Below are 19884 nucleotides of genomic sequence, written 5' to 3'. Positions count from 1 at the left end.
CAGAATGGGTATGTACTCAGAAGATTGCTGCTGCACTCTTGATGGTGTTGAAGAATCCTTGAGCAAGTTGACATGATCAAATGTGGCAAGAGTGTTATGGGGGTAGCAAACAAGTTATGGCAGAGTGATTCTTGGGGGAAGCAAACAAGTGGTCTGCTTTATCCTTTGTCAGGATTTTTCTCTGTTTAGCATTGTCTTCATTTAGGCAGAGAAAATGTATTTCTGTGGATGAAGCTTTACGAAGGGGAAATCATGCTTGACTAATCTTCTGGATTTTTTGAGGATGTAACTAGGAAAATGGACAGGGGAGAGCAAGTGGATGTCGTGTACCTGGACTTTCAGAAAGCCTTCGACAAGGTCCCACACAGGAGATTAGTGTACAAAATTAGAGCACATGGTATTGGGGGTAGGGTACTGACATGGATAGAAAATTGGTTGGCAGACAGGAAACAAAGAGTAGGGATAAATGGGTCCCTTTCAGCATGGCAGACAGTGACTAGTGGGGTACCGCAAGGCTCAGTGCTGGGACCGCAACTATTTACAATATACATTAATGACTTGGATGAAGGGATTAGAAGTAACATTAGCAAATTTGCAGATGACGCAAAGCTGGGTGGCAGTGTGAACTGTGAGGAGGATGCTATGAGGTTGCAGGATGACTTGGACAGGTTGTGTGAGTGGGCAGATGCAGTTTAATGTGGATAAATGTGAGGTTATCCACTTTGGTGGTAAGAACAGGAAGGCAGATTATTATCTGAATGGTGTCAAATTAGGAAAAGGAAGTATGACGAGATCTGGATGTCCTAGTTCATCAGTCACTGAAAGGAAGCATGCAGGTACAACAGGCAGTGAAGAAAGCTAATGGAATGTCCTCATAACAAGAGGAGTTGAGTATAAGAGCAAAGAGGTCCTTCTGCAGTTGTACAGGGCCCTAGTGAGACCACACCTGGAGTATTGTGTTCAGTTTTGGTCTCCAAATTTGAGGAAGGACATTCTTGCTATTGATAGAGTGCAGCGTAGGTTCACCAGGTTAATTCCCGGAATGGTGGGACTGTCGTACTTTGAAAGACTGGAGCAACTGGGCTTGTATACTCTGGAATTTGGAAGGATGAGAGGGGATCTTATTGAAACATACAAGATTATTAAGGGATTGGACACACTAGAGGCAGGAAACATGTTCCCGATGTTGGGGGAGACCCGAACCAGGGGGCACAGTTTCAGAATAAGGGGTAGGCCATTGAGAAAGGAGATGAGGAAAAACATTTTCACTCAGAGTTGTGAAGCTGTGGAATTCTCTGCCTCAGAAGGCAGTGGAGGCCAATTCTCTGGATGCTTATTTATTCACAAAATGCTGGAGTAACTCAGCAGGTCAGGCAGCATCTCGGGAGAGAAGGAATGGGTGACGTTTCGGGTCGAGACCCTTCTTCAGACTGATGTCAGGGGGGCGGGACAAAGGAAGGATACAGGTGGAGACAGGAAGATAGAGGGAGATCTGGGAAGGAGGAGGGGAAGGGAGGGACAGAGGAACTATCTAAAGTTGGAGAAGTCGATGTTCATACCACTGGGTTGCAAACTGCCCAGGCGAAATATGAGGTACTGTTCCTCCAATTTCCGGTGGGCCTCACTATGGCACTGGAGGAGGCCCATGACAGAAAGGTCAGACTGGGAATGGGAGGGGGAGTTGAAGTGCTCGGCCACTGTGAGATCAGTTTGGTCAATGCGGACCGAGCGCAGGTGTTCAGCGAAGTGATCGCCGACCCTGCGCTTGGTTTCGCCGATGTAAATAAGTTGACATCTAGAGCAGCGGATGCAATAGATGAGGTTGGAGGAGGTGCAGGTGAACCTTTGTCTCACCTGGAAAGACTGTTTGGGTCCTTGGATGGAGTTGAGGGGGGAGGTAAAGGGACAGGTGTTGCATCTCGTGCAGTTGCAGGGGAAAGTGCCCGGGGTTGGGGTGGTTTGGGTAGGAAGGGACGACTGGACCAGGGAGTTACGGAGGGAACGGTCTCTGCGGAACGCAGAGAGGGGAGGGGATTTGGAAGATATGGCCAGTGGTGGGGGTCCCGTTGTAGGTAACGGAAATGTTGGTGGATGATTTATTGGATCCGCTGGCTGGTGGGGTGGAAGGTGAGAACGAGGGGGATTCTGTCCTTGTTGCAAGTGGGGGGAGGGGGAGCAAGAGCGGTGCTGCGGGATCTGGAAGAGACCCTAGTGAGAGCCTCATCTATAATGGAGGAGGGGAAGCCCAGTTTCCTGAAGATTGTGGTACTGATTGTGGATGATCAGCCATGATCATGCTGAATGGCAGTGCTGGCTTGAAAGGCCGAATGGCGTACTCTTGCACCTATTGTCTATAAATGGAGAACTTATTTCAAACATAAATGTCCCTTGCAGAAAGCAAAAAAATCTTTGGGTGTTATATCCTTTTTTTCATAATACTTTAATTGATCTTGTAATTAAGTTCAAGACGAGATTGGTTTCTGGTTATTGTGAACTCCAGAATGTTGTTGGTAATGGAGTGGAGATATAAAGCCATTGGATGTTGGACATGTTATCATTTGCCTTGTGTGGTGCATATGTAAGTAGCCATTTACCACATGAGAATGTTGTCCAGATCTGTGAAATGTGTATGAACTACCTCTGTTTAGTGAAATGGGATTCTCAACTGACAATGGGATGATTGCAGATGCTGGTACAAATTGAAGGTATCACAAAGTGCTGGAGTAACTCAGCGGGTCAGGCAGCATCTCAGGAGAGAAGGAATGGATGACGTTTTGGGTCGAGACCCTTCTTCAAACTGATGTCAGGGGAGGGGGTGGGACAAATATAGGATGTAATTGGAGATGGGAAGACAGTGGGAGAACTGGGAAGAGCGAGGGGAAGGGGAGGGGCAGAGGAACTATCTGAAGTTAGAGAAATCAATGTTCGTACCACTGAGATTTAAGCTGCCCAAGCAAAATGAGATATAGAAGATATATATATATATAAACATAGCACAAAAAGTAAGGAAATTTGTGTTTGGTAGATTATTTCTTTGTTGTAACAATGCTTCTTGGCAATAAATCTTATACCGTTGGAAAGCCTGTTTATTTCCCTTTTAAATGGTGCCACATTTGTAAGGAACATGCATTTGTGGGATGAGCAGCAGAGCTGAGTATATGGGTTGCGCCCATGAAAAATTTGCCAAATATTCTCTGCCAATGCCAAACAGCTTATTCTGCTGTTGCTATTGACTCTTGTTTTGAGCTTCTGGTACCCCCATCTGTGAGCATGGGCCCTGCTACAGTGGTCAGTAGGTGTCTGCTCCAAGAATCGGCATCCCACGTTTGACTGATCTGGATAGGGCCCGTGCGATAGGGCAACTTCAAGCTGGTGTTCCGCAAAACCAAGTTGCGGCATTATTTGGAGTGAGCCCTAGTACCATCTCCAAAGTGAAGGCCAAGTTCCATATAACGGGGGATGTCAGAGACAGGCCGCGGTGGGCGTCCCAAGAAAACGACACCCGAAGAAGACCGTTTCCTCACCCTGTCAGCACTTAGGAACCGTAGGCTGTCTTCTACAGATTTGCAGTCAAGGTTTGCAGGACGATATGGCCGACGGCTCTCTGCCCAGACAATTCGGAACAGACTGCACGCAGCCGATCTCCGGTCTCATAGGGCTGCCAGGAGGCCTGCCATGACTGCCCTTCACCATCAGGCCGGTTTGCGCTGGTGTCGGCAACACGTGCACTGGAACCTGAACATGTGGAGGAACGTTATGTTCAACGATGAGTCCAGATTCTGCCTACGGCAGTTGGATCATAGGGTCAAAGTGTGGAGAAGACGCGGAGAACGCTATGCTGATTGCTGCACCGATAGAGTAACATCTTTTGGTGGAGGCAGTGTGATGGTGTGGGACGGCATCTCCCTCACTGGAAAAACGAGGCTTGTCATCATTGGAGGCAATCTCAATGCAGAGAGATATCGAGATGAGATTCTGCAACCAGTGGCAATCCCATATCTCCACAGTCTGGGACCGAACTCTATCCTCCAAGATGACAATGCTCGCCTCCACAGAGCAGGGTTTCTCAGAGACTACCTCCAGAATTTGGGAGTGGAGAGGATGGAATGGCCTGCCAGCAGTCCTGACCTCAACCCCATTGAACACTTGTGGGATCAGCTTGGGCGTGCTGTTCGTGCCAGAGTGACCAACACAACCACATTGGCTGACTTGCGACAAATGCTGGTTGAAGAATGGGATGCCATCCCACAACAGTGTGTGACCAGGCTGGTGACCAGCATGAGGAGGAGGTGCCAGGCTGTTGTGGCTGTGTATGGTTCTTCCACACGCTACTGAGGCTCCTGTTTATTAAATGAATAAATTGTTAAATTGCCAATATGTCTTGTTTCTTCAGACTTCAATCATCCAATCCACCAAACAACACCGAACAAGAGTCAATGGCAGAATAAGCTGTTTGGCATTGGCAGAGAAGATTTGGCAGATTTTTCATGGGCGCAACCCACATACTCAGCTCTGCTGCTCATCCCACAAATGCATTTTCCTTACAAATGTGGCACCATTTAAAAGGGAAATAAACAGGCTTTCCAACGGTATAAGATTTATTGCCAAGAAGCATTGTTGCAACAAAGAAATAATCTACCAAACACAAATTTCCTTACTTTTTGTGCTATGTTTATATATATATATATATATATATATGTATATATATACATAAAAAATAAACAATAGTAGTGCAATAATAATAGTCTATTGTAGTTCAGAGCTTATTTGAGGTTGTAGTGTTTAATAGCCTGTTGGCTGTAGCAAAGAAGCTGTTCCTGAACCTAGACGTTACAGTTTTCAAACTACCTTCTTCCCGATCGCAGTGATGAAATTAGTGTGTGGCTAGGATGGTGTGGGTCTCTGATGTTGGCTTCCTTTTTGAGGCAGTGACTCCGATAAATCCCTTCAATGGTGGGGAGGTCAGAGCCGTTGATGGACTGGGCAGTGTTCACAACTTTTTGCCGTATTTTCCGCTCCTGGACGTTCAAGATGCCGAACCAGGCCATGATGCAACCAGTCAATATGCTCTCTACTGTACACATATAGAAGTTCAAAGTGAAACGGTAGAATAGGAATGAAATGAGAGCAAGATCTAAATGCCCATGTCAATACTTTGAAGACCTTGTAATGACCTGAATAGTTTCCTTCCAAGGTGCATTATTTTGGAATTGTATGAAGATAAATTCTGATTGTTTTAAAAGGAGAAAAAGTCTTTCAAATTTCTCATAAATAACGAATTAGCAAAGCTGTTAAATTTATAACTAACATATTGTTTAAGTTGAACAATTGTTTAAGTTGAACAACTTAAATAACAACTTTAAGTTGTTTGTTTCTCTGGTGTTTCCATTCTTGGGTGTTAATTAGCAAAGAATAGTTGTTATTTTTGCATAGGTATGTGGCATATTCTGTATTTTCTTCAGACTGATTTGTTTATTGTCATATATCAGGATCAAATAAAATTTCTTGTTCACATGAAGTTCATGCAGTGTACATTGTACATGATAATGGTAGATGTAACAATAAACTATGGCATCAAAGGATTAGACCAGAAATAGGCCAACATTGCAATGCAATCTGAAATAGTGCAAAACAATCCTTCCATGGGAGTTAATGATAATGCTGGTGACATGTGTAGGAAAAAAAACCTGCAGATGCTAGTTTAAATCGAAGGTAGACACAAAATTCTGGAGTAACTCAGTGGGTCAGGCAGCATCTCGGGAGATAAGGAATGGGTGACGTTTCGGGTCGAGACCCTTCAGACTGATGTCAGGGGATGGGGCGGGACAAAGATGGGATGTAGTCGGAGACAGGAGGACTAGTGGGAGAACTGGGAGGGGATAGGGAGGGGAAGCAGGGACTGCCTGAAGTTAGAGAAATAAATGTTCATACCGCTGGGGTGGAAACTGCCCAAGTGAAATATGAGGTGCTATTCCTCCATCTCTACATCGGCGACACCAAGTTCAGGCCCGGTGATTGTTTCGCTGAACACCTCTACTCAGTCCGACTCAACTAACATGATCTCCTGGTGGCTCAGCACTTCAACTCCCCCTCCCATTCCCAATCTGCCCTTTCTGCCCTGGGCCTCCTCCATTGTCAGTGAGGCCCAGCGCAAATTGGAGGAACAGCACCTTATATTTCGCTTGGGCAGTTTACACCCCAGCGGTATGAACATTGACTTCTCTAATTTTAGGTAGTCCCTGCTTCCCTTCCCCCTTCCCAGTTCTCCCACTAGTCTTCCTGTCTCTGACTACATCCTATCTTTGTCCCGTCCCCTCCCCTGACATCAGTCTGAAGAAGGGTCTCGACCCGAAACGTCACCCATTTCATCTCTCCCGAGATGCTGCCTGACCCGCTGAGTTACTCCAGCATTTTGTGTCTGCCATGCGAATGACATGTCGGTTGATAGAATATGAAATCAACATTTTTTAAAACTCCTGGAAGAATTCCAGGTTAGGCTGTAACTATGGAATGAAAAACTTGGATTTGACATTGATTACCTTTTCTTAGTAGTTATCTTAAAATTGTTCACGTTCGTGTGGCATTTCAAATGACTTTGTGGACATTTAATCTCACTCTTGTTTATTGACTTGTAAAGTTCTGTCCCACAGCTAGTATTTTAACAAAAATAGGCTTAAATATTTTGTCAACATGATACCATTTTGTTTTAACACAAAATAAGAACATGTCTGTCTTGGTGTTGGCACAATTTTGGTGGCTTTTTTAAAATTCACTTCTGTGATCTCTTCTACTTTGCCCCAATTTCTCCGTTTCCAGGTGTATGCTTAGAGTGCTGGATTCATTTGGTACAGAGCCAGAATTTAATAGCGCTCAATATGCTCAATCAAAGGGTCATAAGACACCGTGGGGTAAATGGAACCTTAACCCACAACAGTTCTACACGATGTTTCGTAAGTAATGCATTTACGCTGATTTATTTTGCATGTAATAATTTGAGCGTAGAAAAGCATTCAATTTGATATAATCAGGAACAAGTGGGTCAAATTCAAGGGGGGGGTTTCAAGGTAAATTCTTCTCTGTTGTAGTATAGAATGTTCATGCTTGAGGATCATTACATTTCTGCATTCTATGTCCTGTAACTGAGAAAACGTGCACGTGGCATGGCCACTTAAACATTTATTTAGATTTAGAGATACAGGGCGGAAACAGGCCCACCGAGTCCGCACCGCCCAGCGATCCCCGCACATTAACACTATCCTACACACACTAGGGACAATTTTTACACTTACCCAGTCAATTAACCTGTACGTCTTTGGAGTGTGGGAGGAAACCAAAGATCTCGGAGAAAACCCACGCAGGTCACGGGGAGAACGTAAAAACTCCGTACAGACGGCGCCCGTAGTCAGGATCGAACCAGAGTCTCCGGCGCTGCATTTGCTGTAAGGCAGCAACTCTACCGCTGCGCCACCGTGCCGTCATCTATTAGTCCAGAAAGATTACTCTAAACTTCCAGTCACCTGTCATTTTAATTCTCCATTCCTTTTTCACTTTGATGTTTCTATCTTATGCTCTGTGTAACAGTGCAAGAGACCAAATGTAATCTTGACAAACAATACCTCATCTTGCATCTGGCTATGCTAGCCATTGGGATTAATATTGAATTCAACAATTGTTGTTAAAATCTTCCTTTACTATTTGGATCAGAACTGATCAGTTCAACAAGGAGAGGCAATATAGAATGAAGGATGGTTTTTTAAAGGAGGTGTTAGAGAATAGGAAGCTAGGGAGGGCATGTGGAGAAAGTGATTAATAAGAGTTATACATATTTGCGATTTATCAGTAGAAGCATACAGTACAAAAAACAATTACTTTTTATGAAGTACGGGTACATCCCCAACTGGAGTATTATGTCAAACCCTGGTCACCTAATTTTCGGAAGAACGTGAAGGCATTAGAGAGTGGTCCAGAAAAGATTTACACGAATGGTTCCAGGGATGAAGAATTATAACTGCAAAGTTGGATTCGAATCTATTGTTTTATTTTCGAGATGAAAGGCTGCTGGGAGGTCTGACAGAGGTATATAAAATGACAGTGTGGATAACAGGTGGCTATTCCCTTGGTGGAACATCACAGACTATTTAGCAAAGGAATTAAATAGAGGGGAAGTAAATTAATAAAATGAAAAAAAACTTTTTAGATAGTTGAGATAAATAAATTTATATTTTTAGAGAATTTAGATTGGAAAAATGTTTCTCTTGTATAACAATGGGAAGAAGGGGGTGAGGCAGAGACTGAGTTGATGGGGAGAATCATTTGGGAGTGAGGAGGATTGATGGATTGAAAGAGGTGCTGGATTTCTTTCCCTTGGTTGAAAGGGCTGTTCAGGGAAGAGGTGAAGGGGCAGATATTACACAATTGCAGGGAAAAATGTCAGGGGAGAGGTGAGAGGGAAGGGATGAACAAACCAGAGAGTCATGGGGAGAGTAGTCCCTGTGAAAAGCTGAAATGTGGAGGAAAAGAGGGTGGGATCACATTTGAGCTGGGTGAAATGGTCAAAGATGATGTGTTGAATGTGGATGCTGGTGAGATGAAGATCAAGGGAACATCTAGGTCCAGGGCACCTCTGCCCTCCACCATTTAAATCATTTCCAATTTCCAGTCTCTATACACCTCCATTCCCCATCAGGGTGGCCGTAGGACCTTCTGTTTTCCTGAACAATGACCCAACCAGATCCCTTCCACTAACACTTAGCTACTTGATGGAACTTCCCGTTGCCCTCCATTTGTTTTTTGATTCATCCCATTTACTCATCATTTCTACCCACCCTTTCCTCATCTGAATGCACCTACCAGTCTCCAATTCACCCCTCCCTCCTACTGCAATATACTAACAATCTTCTTTCTTCCCTCGGTTCTGAGCAACCCAAAATGGAGACTTTAACCATTTGTCTCCACAGATGCTGCTTGACAGTTTTCTGTTTGTACCAAATTCTGGCATCTACAGCCTCTTATCTACTTTGAAGATATTATGATTATTTGCAGTGTTCCTAAGGATACATATTTAATAATTTTAAAAGCCATTAGAATGCTCATTAGTCATTACTCATCACAATTCGGGCTGCCTTTGTAATTTGATGCTTTCGTGTGATTTATTCTGATGTATTTAAACTTTACTCAGTCAACAGCCAAGATTTGCTGCAATATTCTAAATGGCATTTAACAATTGTTTCTCCGACATGCCATAATCATGGCATAAACCTTTGGATTTTAGCCTGCAAGATAAAAGTCCATATTTAACTTCACTATTAATATTTTTAACCTGTCCATTGAATCTTTTTGCTACTTCAAAGTCACTAATCTCACCATTTTGCAGTTCCAAGCTTATCAATAAATTTCAGGTGTCGGCAACGGTTGATCAAGTTAAATCTAATTATAGCTGAATTCATTGTTTTTATTTCCAGAATAAGGGAGGAACATGATGTACTGCAAAGCGTAGAATAGTCATCATAATCATACTTTATTAGCCAAGTATGTTTTGCAACATATGAGGAATTTCATTTACCATAGTCATACCAATAAAAAGCAACAGAACACACAAAATACATTTGAACATGAACATCCACCACAGTGACTCGTCCGCATTCCTCACTATGATGGAAGGTGGAAAAAAAAGTTCAATCTCTCCCTTCTTTGTCCTCCAGCGGTCGGGGGCCTCTAACCTTCCATTGACGGGATGATCTTATTCCTGTAGCCAGCGGCGGGCCTTACTCGTCGGGGCGATCAAGCTCCTACATCGGGGGGGAATCTCAGCTCCCCTGCGCCGGGTGATCTACCCTGGGTCGGGGCTAGTCGAACGTCGTGCAGCTTTTGGAGCTTCCCGACATTGGTCTCATCCTGAGACTGCGAGCTCCTTGATGTCAAAGTCTGCAGGCCGCGTTTGGAGCGTCGATCCCAGGCAAGGGATCGCATGCTCTGATGGTAAGTCCACACCCCGCGGTGAGGCTCAAAGTCAGTCCCGAGCAAGGCCTCCGGCTCCACGATGTTAGGCCGCAGAGCGACCGGAGATACGATCCGGAAAACAATCGCATCTCCGGCAAGGTAAGAGATTGAAAAAAAGTTTCCCCTGCCCACCCCGCACATAAAACAAATCGAAGAACATTAACATATACTTTTCAAACGCACCAAAAATTTAAAAAAAGACAAAGGACAGACAGACTGTAGGCGAGGCTGCCATCGAAGTGCCACCCGGTGGAATAGTGGTGTTGAAAAGGGATATCCTTACATTTGAAAGCTGAAAAAAAAAGCTAAAGGATTTCTATATTATAACGAGAATAGCTAGAATTTGCTTACGTGAGCTGGAATTACTGGAGTAAAAATTAAAGTAAATATAATTTATAATGCTACTTTTTTGAGGAAATGTATAGAAATAAAAGAATAATGTATAGGAATAAAAGACAAGTATTGCTCAGCTGAATGATATTAATTTTTAATTCCTCCAGAAATATTAGCGTTACCAGTATTTTTGCTATCAGAGCCACATGCTCCATTTCAGTTGAATGTAAGATAAGTACAAGCAATTGTAGAGGGTGTGGTTGTGTTCCAAGAAAATGGTTCACATCACGATTTTCCATCTTGCAAAGCCTCATCTGACAAGACCGCATGTTTCAAAATGTTTTACTTTATCACAGATTCTTAAAATAGTTTCAACAAGTTCTGGCACAGTTAAAAATCATTAGATGTTATTTTAATCATTCCAAATGTACATAAATTTATTTAATTGAGTGGAGGTAGGATCTTCAAAGTTCATACTTTTGATGGGGAAAGTGTGAGAAGCATTTGCATTTTAACTTGGGGAAACAACAATTGCATTGGTCCATAATCTATTATGCAAGATGAATGATTCTAAAGTTAAAATTTTCAACTTGTTTAAAACAATACAAGGTAAAAATACTAAGTCGTGTTTAAAACTCTTTTCCCGTTACAATTAAGTTGCAACTGGAATTGAGCATAATGAAAACATTTTTTTAAAGCGCAGATGCCGAAAATCTAAATCATCTACTCAGAAGCAAAAATAGATCATTTAGAAATGCTCAGCATATGTCAAGGTAACATATGTCAAGGTAGAAGCAGAATTAATGTTTTGGGTTAGTGGGAACTATTTTCAAGAATGCACTAGGCTTGAAATCTGAACTGAAGGACCACTGACTGGATAGACACAGGCAAAGGGAGTATTGGGAGGTAGATTTTTTACGCCTTCAAACACCAGACTCTGTCATACACTCCATTACCATGTATGGGGAAAATGCTTCTGGATCACTGATTTACACAATCATCCTTTGCGCAATTTTGCTAGTTATGCCAGTTTCGCACTTGATGTGAAGCAGATTAGTAAAAAGCTTTGGAATATCTGAGTACTGAGCAAAAATGGTAAACCCACCCAGCATAATCCTGGCCATTACTTGCACTGCTCTTATTAAGTATATTTCCATTAATTGACCATAATGAAATTAAAAATATGTCAGCATTTTAGCAGACAGAACATAGCAGTTGCTGCAGTCTGAACGCAGTATTTCATTGATTTAAATGAAAGTGTTTAGCAGTTTTGGAGAGGTGGTGCGACTTGCATTTACGATCATGTTTGCAGAGCCTTTCATTTATTTCTTGATGTCATTTTATTTTTTATTGCTTAAACAGTGTTTTTTGTCTGAAATTTAAACTTACTGTTAAATAACGTTAAATATATAGCAAACGATATCTGATGCTACTTTATGCAGTTTAATGCTAATGAAATATGTTTTTGTTAATGGACCTAGTTATACCAGCAGTTACCCAGTTTATCAAAAATGTATCTGTGTTAAGTGTTGATTACTAATTTGCAATGAACATTAGTTCAATCATACTGTATTATCTCTGATCAAATTGTTAAATCAGTGCTATTTTGTGTTGTGCAGCTCACACGCCGGACAATAGTTTCCTCGGATTTGTGGTTGAACAACTTCTTAACGCCAGTGATATTAGTCATCCCGATGACATTAAAAGACGGAATCAGTCCTTGGTGTATGGCAAAGTGGATCATTTTTGGAAGGTATATACAGCATGTTTCCATACTTTCAAGAATAGTTCTTCAGTTGTATTTTAATGTTATCCCACTTTTTAAGAAAGGAGGGAGAGAGAAAACAGGAAATTATAGACCAGTTAGTCTGACATCAGTGGTGGGGAACATGCTGGAGTCAATTATAAAAGACGAACTTGCGGAGCATTTGGATAGCAGTAACAGGATCGTTCCGAGTCAGCATGGATTTACGAAGGGGAAATCGTGCTTGACTAATCTTTTGGAATTTTTTGAGGATGTAACTAGGAAAATGGACAGGGGAGAGCCAGTGGATGTAGTGTACCAACCCCCTCCTTGCTGCCCAACATCAGTCTGGTCACTTCTCCATCTCCAACAATAGAAATTGAGGAGGTGGAGAGGCTATTCAGGAGGCAGAAAAGCCAGAAATCTTCAGGACCGGACAATATTTCCCCCTCTACCCTCAAGCTCTGCCGAAATTGGCCCAAATTGGAGTATTGTGGAACTGTATGGAATCCTTTCAACAACAACAACAAGATCACCCTGGAGGAAGTACAACGCCGAGCAGCTCGCTTTGTATGTAATGACTACAAGCGCAAATCAAGCGTGAATAATATGCTGATTTCTCTCGGATGGGATATCCAAGAGCTCCGCAGAATCAGGCTCTTTTTGCAATTTACAAGGAGATTCACGAAATCACGCCATCAAATCTTCCGTCATCCCAGAGCACCAACCGCCATGAAACAAGACAAAATACCGGTCCCTACATCAACTCGCTAAATTTCAATAAACTTTGCTACCAATATTCCCTTTACCTTAGGACGATAAGGGAATGGAATATGTTATATGTTATATGGAATAAGCTCCCGATGTTCAGTCATTTAAAAAGGGGATTGAGCAACTAGATCTCCAACTTGTTCAAAAAGGGCCACTTCAAAATGTAATCACTACTCTACTCACTCCGACCTGCGTGAGATAACCACTTACGAGGTGTTTGCGCTGTAATCAACCAGAACCAGAGCCGAACAATTGGCATCGGTCTACATAGACATTTTCAACCAGTCCCTGCAAACCTGTATTGTCCTTGCCTGCTTCAAAGTCTCCACTATTGTCCCTGTACCCAAAAAGACACGGATCACTGGTCTTAATGACTACAGGCCTGGCCTGTTGCACTGACCTCTGTAGTCATGAAGACCTTTGAAAGATTTGCGCTGGCCCAGCTGAAAAACATCACAAACCTCCTGCTGGACCCTCTGCATTTTGCAATAGATCGATGGATGGTGCAGTCAACCTAGGCCTGCATTTCATCCTCCAGCACCTAGACCGCATGGGGACCTATGCCAGGATTTTGTTTGTGGACTTTAGCTCTTCATTTAACATCATTGTGCCAGAGCTACTACACTACAAACTATCCCAGTTAACTGTGCCTAACCCCTCTGTCAGTGGAACATCAACTTCCTGACAGACAGGAAGCAGCATGTGAGGCTGGGAAAGCACATCTCGGACCCGCAGACCCTCGGCATAGGAGCACCGCAAGGCTGCGTACTCTCCCCTCTCCTTTACTCTCTACACCAATGGCTGCACCTCCACAGACTCCTCTGCCAAGCTTCTCAAATTTGCGGATGACACAACCCTGATTGGACTGATCCAGGACGGGGAGGAATCTGCCTATGGACAGGAAGTGACACAGCTGACTTCCTGGTGCCATCGCAACAACCTGGAGCTCAATGCTCTTAAGACAGTGGAACCAATTGTAGACATTAGGAGAGCTCCCCCCTCCCCTCCCCCCCACTCACCATCAACAACACCAAAGTCACATCTGTGGAGTAATTTAAGTTCCTTGGAACCATCATCTCCAAGGACCTTAAATGGGGGGCCACCATCAACTCCACAGTCAAAAAGGCCCACAGAGGATGTACTTTCTGCGGCAGCTGAGGAAACACAATCTGCCACAGGCAATGGTGGTCCAATTCTATACTGCCATCGTAGAATCCGTCCTCACCTTCTTCATCTTGGTCTGGTTTGGCTCAGCCACCAAGCACAACATATGGAGACTGCAACAAATCGTTCGATCAGCTGAGAAGATTGTTGGCTTCCCCCCATTGATGAACTGTACACTGCAAGGGCCAGGAAGCGAATGGGTAAGATCATCTCTGACCCCTCTCACCCTGGCCACAAACTCTTTGAAGCATTTCCCCCTGGAAGGTGACTCCGGACTGTCAAAGCAGCCACAGCCTGACATAAAAAAGCTTTTTTTCTCCGAGTAGTAGCTCTACTCAATAACCAAAAGTCTGTAGTCTCTTTTTGCTCCAGGTTATTTCACTCGCATGTTTAAACCGTAATTTTGTATTCTTAATGTTTTATGCTTTATTCTTAATTGTTTGTATTGTTACTTGCGAGCAGTGCACCAGTACACATTCCTTGTATGTGTACATACTTAGCCAATAAACTTATTCATTCATTCACCTGGTGGTTTGCTATGGAGCCCCTCTTTCTGTTTGACATTGAAGTCTCATTCTCTCCTCTTGCTTCCCTCAACAAATCTTCAGTGCTAACTACTAATTTATCCTTTACAATGAACAATGCACAATAATTAGCTGTGGCTTACTGTTATCTTTGGTTGATCTGAATGTAATGTGTAGCTATATCTGTTTAACTGGTCTGTGGGAACGACATTATTTTAGATGTTCATACAATTCTGAGGAGCAGCTTGCATGCTATACTGTTTTTTTAGCTGATTGGTCTATCTAATGTTAAATAACTTAGTTCTGCATTCTAGTAGTTCCTCAACTATGCAAATACTCATTATTGTTATTTACAATTAATAGAACAGGTTAATTTACGCTTCTCTGTGCTGACACCATTCTTTAGATGATTCAACTAAGTTGCTTGCCATTAACTTTAAAATTATTAAGGAATAAGCAATACATGCTCCACTTGCCATTAATACCAGCCTTAAAAAGGATTATTAAATGAAGAGGAACAAAACCCTCAACTGGGTCAAAAGGTTCTGCATTCATTGTAGGGACTAGGCTCCAAAATGTCAGGCTTAGTGCAACATTGAGGAAGAGCTCAACTTTTAGTTCTGTTATTATTCAGCCACCCACAGACTGGGGAGGACTGAATACTATAACTGGCTGCAAAGCTAAATCAAGCAGCATCGTTGGTGATAGTGCTGCCGTCCCTGATTAACTTAATACATTCTATGCTCACTTTGAGCAGAAGGCCAACAGCACGATGACATCTGTCCCGTTAGACTAGAGTGTGCCCTTTCCCAGGGTTATATTTGCAGAAGTTAGATTGGTCTTCCTGAGGGTCACACCACGGAAAGCAACTGGCCCTGACAGAGTCCCTGCTGCGTCCTTATCAACTGCACAGTCCAACTAGTGGAAGTGTGCACGGACATCTTTAATCTCTCCGCAGTCAATTTTGAGGTACCCACCTGCTTCAAGATTTCTACTATCATCCCGATGCCAAAGAAAAGCAAGATCTCATGCCTTAACGACTACCATCCAGACCTTGACATCCACTATCATGAAGTGCTTTGTGAGGCTGGTTATGGAACGCATTAAATCCAGCCGACCAAGCAACCTTGATCCACTCTAGTTAGGCTACCGCCACAATATATCAATGGCTGATGCCATCTCCTTGACCGTGCACTCATCTCTGGAACATGAATAGGAAAGACACCTACGCCAAACTCCTATTCATAGACTACAGTTCTGCTTTCTTGAGAGTCAGCACTCTCCTCTGCAACTTTCTGACCAAAAGACCACAATCAGTGAGGATAGGTGACAAATCATCCTCTACGATAATCCTCAACACTGGTTCCCCGCCGGGATGTGTTCTCAGCCCATTTCTAAACTCCTTATACACTCATGACTGTGGAGCTAGATACCATAGAAACATAGAAAATAGGGGCAGGAGGAGGCCATTTGGCCCTTCGAGCCAGCACTGCCATTCATTGTGATCATGGCTGATCGTCCCCAATCAATACCCCGTGCCTGCCTTCTCCCCATATCCCTTGATTCCACTAGCCCCTAGAGCTCTATCTAACTCTCTCTTAAATCCATCCAGTGATTTGGCTTCCACTGCCCTCTGTGGCAGAGAATTCCACAAATTCACAACTCTCTGGGTGAAAAAGTTTTTTCTCATCTCAGTTTTAAATGGCCTCCCCTTTATTCTAAGACTGTGGCCCCTGGTTCTGGACTCGCCCAACATTGGGAACATTTTTCCTGCATCTAGCTTGTCCAGTCCTTTTATAATTTTATGTTTCTATAAGATCCTCTCTCATCCTTCTAAACTCCAGTGAATACAAGCCTAGTCTTTTCAATCTTTCCTCATATGTCAGTCCCGCCATCCCAGGGATCAATCTCGTGAACCTACGTTGCACTGCCTCAATTACAAGGATGTCCTTCCTCAAATTAGGAGACCAAAACTTTACACAATACTCCAGATGTGGTCTTACCAGGGCCCTTTACAACTGCAGAAGAACCTCTTTACTCCTATACTGAAATCCTCTTGTTATGAAGGCCAACGTTCCATTAGCTTTCTTCACTGCCTGCTGTACCTGCACGCCAACTTTCAGTGACTGGTGTACAAGGACACCCAAGTCTCGCTGCACCTCCCCCTTACCTAACCTAACTCCATTGAGATAATAATCTGACTCCATTGAGATACCAATCCAACTATTTACAAATTCACAGATGGCACTGCTGTAGTGGGCCGGTTATCAAATAACGACAAAATAGTAAACAGGAAGGAGATTGAGAACCTCGTAACTTGGTGCGAAGACAACAACTTCTCCCGCAATGTCACCAAGACAAAGTAGATTGTGATCGACTTCAGGAAGCAAAGTGGCACACATACGTATATGCACATACCGTATACATTGATGGCGCCTAAGTAGAGATAAGATCACTTCTCTGAATCGCTCCTTTCTCTACCCCTTCCTGTCACTTAAATTACTGCAGATTAGATGTCCTCTTATTAATGTGTAAGGTGCAGCAAGTTGCAAACAATTGGGAAAATGTCTGTGGAGATGCTAACCAATCAAGGCAACAAGTTTTTCTCTGAATGGAGGGGGCTAGTGTCACTCTGCCATGTTCCTTATTAAACATTGGCTGTGGTTGTGACTTTGGTCTTGAACAAACATCATAGAATGGATGGTCTGATTTTCCTCCAGGGAGAATCAAATGACCTGCATTATGTTGATCATAAGCTAAATTATAATGATATTCTCTGTCATATTATCTACACTTCAGCAGCAATAAGCATGATTGTTGAAGAGTTTTCGATTGGCATGTGGTCTCCTCTCTATCACCTCCTGGTAGCAAGTTTGGCAGTTCTGTATTGCTTCATGCTCCCTGCTAAAGGAGAATGAAATAAATTAACTGGTGTCTGTGAAGTTCTTTTCTTGCATGGTGAATGCATCAGTGAGTTGCAAGCTGCAAAACGGCAGATTTCTAATGTCACCACCTGGAATGATTATCAGGCTGTGAAATTCAATGCCGTGGTGATCTTCACCCTCATTCGTAAAATGTTCCAGGAACAGGTGTGTGGCTGGAGCTCTCACAGTGAAGGTGGAAGGACGACGTTGATCCCAATTTAAAAAAATCCTATCCTTCAGATATATGCCCAGATTTTATTGTGCATCTCAAAATGTGCTCAAAAAGGTATAGCGGAAAGGTATAGCTATTTTCTTGATCGTCTTCAGCTACTCTCCACCTCTGATACTCCTCCCCCTGCAGGCCAGTGTCTGATGCATCTGATTAGATATTTGATACTGCCTGCCTCGTATTCAATTTAAAGAAAACATTTGGGCTGCCCAGCAGCATGAGCCCTGCTCTGGTCTGCTAAATTGGGGGAGGTTTTGCTGGAGTCAGGAGATAACAGGGGTCTCTGGTGAAATATAGGTTTTTGAGGAGAGAGACCAGCCCTCCTCCACATCCCTTTATCCTGTTGTCCTGGGGGTCCCTATTTTGCAATTCCCCAACAGTATTCCTAAAAGCAGGTGATATGAAGGATTATGTCCTGCCAAAGAATTCAGATTTTGGAAGTTGCATGCAATTTGCAAATACTGTTAAAATCTTTTTGAATAAGAAAAGGAAATAACACTTTGCTTATTAAAGAGAAATTGTTTTGTGCAGTCAAAGGATATGCAAGTTACTTAAATGGCAACAATTTTAACAAATTCTTTCAGTTAGAGAAGTTAATATCAAACAAATAGCCAATGAAATGAAAAGTCATTGTGTATGTGGAATGTAGAGTAACAGCTAAGATTTTCAGGATTGTTCTATATAATTTTATTAAAGCAACTGAAAGGGAAGGAGATGTAGAATCATTATGTCCATGTCAGTTGGAAGAACTATCCAGCCTAATCCCACCTTCTGACACGATGCACAACCCTGGCGAATCTTTGTTTTTCACGTACACATCCAGGCACTTTTTAAACGCGGAAGCTGAAACTGGTTGATACAAAGGCCAAGAGAAAAAGACATTCTCTTAGAGATGCTCTCAGTACACCAAGTTTATGTATGTTTTGAACACAAAGAACTACATAGAAACATAGAAAATGGGTGCAGAAGGAGGCCATTCGGCCCTTCTAGCCAGCACCGCCATTCATTGTGATCATGGCTGATCATCCACAATCAGTAACCCGTGCCTGCCTTCTCCCCATACCCCTTGATTTTGCTAGCCCCAAGAGCTCTATCTAACTCTCTTTTAAATTCATCCAGTGAATTGGCCTCCACTGCCTTCCGTGGCAGAGAATTCCACAAATTCACAACGCTCTAGGTGGAAAAGCTTTTTCTCGTCTCGGTTTTAAATGGCCTCCACTTTATTCTTAGGCTGTGGCCCCTGGTTCTGGACTCCCTCAACATTGGGAACATTTTTCCTGCATCTAGCTTGTCCAGTCCTTTTATAATTTTATATGTTTCTATAACGGAGTTTGTACGTTCTCCCCGTGACCTGCGTGGGTTTTCTCCGAGATCTTCCTATTCCTCCCACACTCCAAAGACGTACAGGTTTGTAGGTTAATTGACTGGGTAAAATGTAAAAAATTGTCCCTAGTGTGTGTAGGATAGTGTTAATGTGCGGGGATTGCTGAGCGGCGTGGACTCGGTGGGCCGTGTATCTCTAAATCTATAAAAAAAATCTAAATCTAAAATCCAGTGAATACAAACCCAATCTTTCCAATCTTTCCTCATCTGACAGTCCCTCCATCCCGGGGATTAACCTCATGAACCTACGCTGCACTCCCTCAATAGGAAAGATGTCCTTCATCAAATTAGGCGACCAAAATTGCACGCAATACTCCAGATGTGTTCTCACCAGGGCCCTGTACAACTGCAGGACCTCTTTACTCCTATGCTCAAATCCTCGTTATGAAGGCCAACATGCCAAAGGCTTTCTTCACTGACTGCTGTACCTCCATGTTTACTTTCAGTGACTGGTGTACAAGGGCACCCAGGTCTCGTTGCCACTTCCCTTTTTTCTAATCTGACACCATTGAGATAATAATCTGCCTCCTTTTTCTTGCCACCAAAGTGGATAACCTCACATTTATCTACATTATACTGCATCTGCCATGCATATGCCCACTCACTCAACCTGTCCAAGTCACCCTGCAACCTCTTAGCATCCTCTTCACAGTTCACACTGCTACCTAGCTTTGTGTCATCTGCACATTTGCTAGTATTACTTTTAATTCCATCATCTAAATCATTAATATATATTGCAAATAGTTATGGCTCCAGTAACGAGCCTTGCGGCACTCCACTCGTCACTGCCTGCCATTCTGACAGGAACCTGTT

General features: G+C 43.0%; 1 protein-coding gene across 5 annotated transcripts in view; it reads left to right on the top strand.

Moving 5' to 3' along the window:
- Window positions 1-19884, top strand: part of mgat5 (alpha-1,6-mannosylglycoprotein 6-beta-N-acetylglucosaminyltransferase) — a 108782-nt gene that overhangs the window by 61583 nt on the left and 27315 nt on the right. For all 5 annotated transcript variants that reach the window (XM_078403435.1, XM_078403434.1, XM_078403433.1 and 2 more), the window contains 2 exons: window positions 6817-6950; window positions 11952-12085. In XM_078403435.1, the coding sequence (XP_078259561.1) occupies window positions 6817-6950; window positions 11952-12085 (268 nt within the window). The remainder of the gene's footprint in view (window positions 1-6816; window positions 6951-11951; window positions 12086-19884) is intronic.

Source organism: Rhinoraja longicauda, chromosome 8 (assembly GCF_053455715.1).
Source record: "Rhinoraja longicauda isolate Sanriku21f chromosome 8, sRhiLon1.1, whole genome shotgun sequence".
NCBI classification, from domain to species: domain Eukaryota; kingdom Metazoa; phylum Chordata; class Chondrichthyes; order Rajiformes; family Arhynchobatidae; genus Rhinoraja; species Rhinoraja longicauda.
Note: the sequence above shows the minus strand (reverse complement) of the source record. Positions and strands in the feature narration are given on the sequence as shown.